This window comes from Ipomoea nil, unplaced genomic scaffold, assembly GCF_001879475.1.
Source record: "Ipomoea nil cultivar Tokyo-kokei standard unplaced genomic scaffold, Asagao_1.1 scaffold2519, whole genome shotgun sequence".
Taxonomy (NCBI): domain Eukaryota; kingdom Viridiplantae; phylum Streptophyta; class Magnoliopsida; order Solanales; family Convolvulaceae; genus Ipomoea; species Ipomoea nil.
The window spans coordinates 30,091-34,133 of record NW_017618947.1 but is presented as its reverse complement, the minus strand read 5'-3'; the positions used below and the strand labels follow the sequence as shown (position 1 = coordinate 34,133).

Sequence of the window (4,043 nt, the reverse complement as noted above, 5' to 3'; positions counted from 1 at the left end):
GTTAGCGAATTATATTAGCGAATTTGACTAGCGAATTATATCAACAGTTGATAAAAAGATATTTGAAAAAATTAACTGTTTAGATTAACATGTAAAAAGACTTAAGTGTATACATATATTTAATAATAATTATTATTATTTTTAAAAAATAAAAAATAAAAAATATATAATTAAGCCAATCATATTAACTACTTGGCAAATTGAAGTCGGAAACTATCTCGCAAGGTCCTTGTTAATAATAATAATTATTATTTTAAAAAAATAAAATATATAATTAAGCCAATCATATTAACTACCCTATTACATTGTAGTATCTGTTCATATACTTTCTCAACCTACTGAAACACAAAAAACCAATAACACCTCCACTGAGGCTCAAACTCGTAACCTTCAAATGGAAGTCCAACCGGATACCATTAGACCACATAATCCTGGTGACAATCAGCAGTTATCTCTTCAATATTAGTATATATTTAATATTTTATGCCCTAATTTTTATTTTTTCCCCTTATGCCCGTATTTGGTTTCAACCATACCTATACAAGTATTTTATTGACAATTATAATCAATCTTGACTATATTATCTTGCATTTGTAAACTTAGATTTGCCTATTTAAATACGCAAATTTAGCATTCAATTATCTATGCATGAACAATTCCAATATAATCTTGCCTTGATATATTTTAAAGTACTTATTTAAAAAAAAAAATATTGGGCATTATCTCAATCGCGCAATGCGCGTAAAAACTAGTTTTCCCTTATAAGTAACAAATACAAACCAACATTACTTATTAGAGAAAATGTAATACTTTTAAAGAAAAAAGTAATAAATATTTTATTCTTAATTAGTATTAAATTTGAGTATATAAGTATGACATTTACGCATATAAGCGGACCGACCTTACTTCTCTCACGGGTAGTACTAGTAGTTGCCGTTGTTTTTGTCATTTGTATTGTAATTTATTTACGAAATAATTAAATATGAGTAAACAATATTAGAGTCAATCGTGTTGTCTAATTTTTCTCTCTCTAGGGGTCCTAGGGTTTTCTCTTGTTCTCTAGGGTTTCTAGGGTTTTCGGCTCAGATTTTGCTCCTTTTTCGGCGATCGCCGGCGATACAGCTATGGACGAACAAGACAGTGAACCGGCAGCAGCAGTACGAACGACGGAGGTGGTGGAGAGACTCACGGCGAGTTGGGCGGACATGGCGTTGGAGGAGGATGGGGACGAGTTCGTCCCGGATGGCGACTGTGTTGGGGAGGTGACGGTCGATGGAGAGACGTCGTGGGCCATCGTAGGGCGGTTTCTCACGGCTAAGGTCGTCAAGCTCGAGTATATGCGGAACGTGATGGCGTCCGTGTGGCAGCCGGTAAGAGGGGTTCAGGTAACCGAAATACAACCGGGGCTATTCTTGTTTGTATTCTATCACGCCACGGATGTTGCGTATGTATTGGATGGGGGACCGTGGGCATTCGAGAACAACATGCTTGTTTGTCGCGAGGTTGAGGGGGGATGAACCCGTGTGATGTTCCTCTGGATACGGTGGATATGTGGGTTCAACTGCATGGATTACCGATGGGCTATACGTCGCAGAGTGTTCTTGAACAGGCCGGTAAGTTCATTGGTACATTCGCAAAGCATGATGATAGATTTGTCGGGGCCCCTGGTTAACCTTTTATCGAATACGGGTCTCGATTGCGGTGGGCAAACCGTTGAGGAGGGGTATGAAGCTGGTCAAAAGGGACAAGACTACGTGTTGGGTTTCTTTTAAGTATGAACGACTTCACAAGTTTTGTTTCTTTTGTGGACTCATGGGGCATGTCCACACTTTCTGCTTGAAGGCTCGGGAGAGTCGGGTCCCGGAGAATGAATTTTCGTATGGAATTGAATTGAGGGCAGGAGGCGGAAGGGGTGCCGCAAGGGGGTGGGTGGGAACTGGCTTATTCCAGTGGGGGGGAGGCCGTTACCATTGCCGGGGCTCGACCGGACAGTGAGGAGGGAGTTGGGGGGAAGAGGGCGGAAGGCCGTGGTGAGGAGGGAGTCTCGGGTGGTGTACGTCGGGTGGTGGGGCTGTGGTGGCAACCGGGAAGCGCCGCAGGGAGGGCAACAAGGGTGTGATGGGTCGGAGGATGGAGATGTGGCAATGAATGATGTTTCAAAAAACTTGTGTATGGTGGGCTGCTACTCAGCCCCGCCGTCTCATGAGTACGCTAAGTTGGAACTGTCGTGGCTTGGGCAATCCACGAACAGTTCGACAAGTGGTGGACATTGTGTCCCGAAAGAAGCCTAAGTTTGTCTTTTTAATGGAGACTATGATGGCACGGATACATGCAGAAAGGCTCCGTGTCACGATTGGATATGAGGGTTTGTTTTATGTGTGATAATGCCGGATGAGTGGTGGTATGGCGTTGTTTTGGAGGAAGAATAATTCGGCATCTTTGTTGGGTTATTCTAAGAATCATGTAGATGTGGAGGTAAGGGCTCAGAATGGTAAACAGTGGCGAATGACATGTTTCCATGGGCATTTGGATCACAGTAGGACGTGGGAGTCCTGGGGTTTGTTGGAAAGTTTGAAGGCTAAATCCTTGCTGCCCTGGGTGGTCATAGGGGATTTTAATAATCTTCTATTTCAGTATGAGAAAAGAGGAGGGAATCCGTACCCGAATCACCTCTTACGAGGCTTTGGGGAGACCTTAGATGGTTGTGGTTTGATACAGTTACCTATGTGGGGCCATCAGTTTACTTGGGAGAAGAGTAGAGGGACGGACAATTGGATTGAGGAGAGACTGGATAAGGTTTTAGCCACAGCTGATTGGTGTGGGCTAAACGACCATGTAGACGTGGAAAACATCATAGCTCGGCCTTCAGATCACTCGGCCCTCTTTCTTAGTATGGATGCGCCATGCATACGTGGGGGAAGAGTTGCGAGGAGATTTAGGTTTGAGATGGCATGGCTCCAGGATGAGGGGTGTAGGGGGTGGTGGCAGCGGCCTGGCAGGGAGGAGGGTTGAGGGGTTGCTGAATTGTCAGCAACGGTGTGGGGAGAGGTTGATGAGGTGGGGTGGAGAGAACTTCCATAAGTTTGGAGAGCGTATTGGGAGGTTGAAAAAGAGACAGGGAGCTATCCGGAATAGGAGGGACCCGGCCGCGTTGGCCGAGTTCCACCAGATCGATGTGCTCTTAGCCCGACTGGAGGCGCAGGAGGATGTGTTCTGGAGACAACGAGCAAAGCAGCACTGGCTACGTGGTGCAAATGCAAATACGAGGTTCTATCACAGGTATGCTTCTGCTCGTAAAAAAAAGAATACTGTGAATAGAATTTTGAATAATGATGGCATGTGGGTGGAGAGGGAATGATATGTGCTCTGTTATCCTTGACTATTTTCGACAAATTTATACAACTGAGAGTACTGCTTTTGATGATGCTATGCTTGATAATTTTGCCCCGCGAGTAACGCATGCTCAGAATGAATATTTATTGCGTCCGTTTGGACCAGAAGATGTGAAAGAGGCAATAAGTTCCATGTATCCTGACAAGGTGCCTGGCCCGGATGGATTGAATCCAGGCTTTTACCAGCACTTCTGGGATGTAGTAGGGGGGATGTGTCTGAATTTATAATATCCTGTTTGAATACAGGCAATCTTCCTGAAGGCGTAAATGATACAAATATTGTTCTAATCCCAAGAAGAATGTGCCGGAAAGGGTCGCTGATATGAGACCGATTGCTCTTAGTAATGTTATTTACAGGGTAATGGCTAAGATGATAACAAATAGGATGAAACCACTAATGGGGGGCCTGATCTCAGAGTCTCAAGTGCGTTTATTCCCGGGCGCCTGATCATGGATAACATCCTTGTTGCAGCAGAGGTGGGGCATTATTTGAATAGGAAGCAATGTGGGCTAACAGGATGGAGTGCCTTAAAGCTTGATATGTCGAAGGCGTATGACAGGATGGAGTGGGCGTTTTTGCAGAGAATGCTGTGTGCTTTTGGGTTTGATCAGCGGTGGTTACCCTTATTATGCATTGCGTCACAACTGTGA

The 4,043-nt window shown here is 44.1% G+C and overlaps 1 protein-coding gene across 1 annotated transcript; it reads left to right on the top strand.

The window, feature by feature from the left end:
- The first annotated feature begins 2,403 nt into the window (after positions 1 to 2,403).
- Positions 2,404 to 4,043, top strand: LOC109153730. Its single transcript, XM_019301613.1, has 4 exons — positions 2,404 to 2,816; positions 2,962 to 3,279; positions 3,350 to 3,590; positions 3,777 to 4,043. The coding sequence occupies exons 1-4, from the start codon at positions 2,404 to 2,406 to the stop codon at positions 4,041 to 4,043; spliced, it is 1,239 nt and encodes a 412-aa protein (XP_019157158.1).

What these genes read in the sequence shown, in the direction of transcription:
- LOC109153730 (XM_019301613.1), top strand. Translation starts at nt 2,404, where the DNA reads ATGGCGTTGTTTTGGAGGAAGAATAATTCGGCATCTTTGTTGGGTTAT. An exon ending in GTTTTAGCCACAGCTGATTG is followed by an intron (nt 2,817 to 2,961) that starts GTGTGGGCTAAA and finishes GCATGGCTCCAG; the next exon opens with GATGAGGGGTGTAGGGGGTG. An exon ending in TTTACCAGCACTTCTGGGAT is followed by an intron (nt 3,591 to 3,776) that starts GTAGTAGGGGGG and finishes GATAACAAATAG; the next exon opens with GATGAAACCACTAATGGGGG.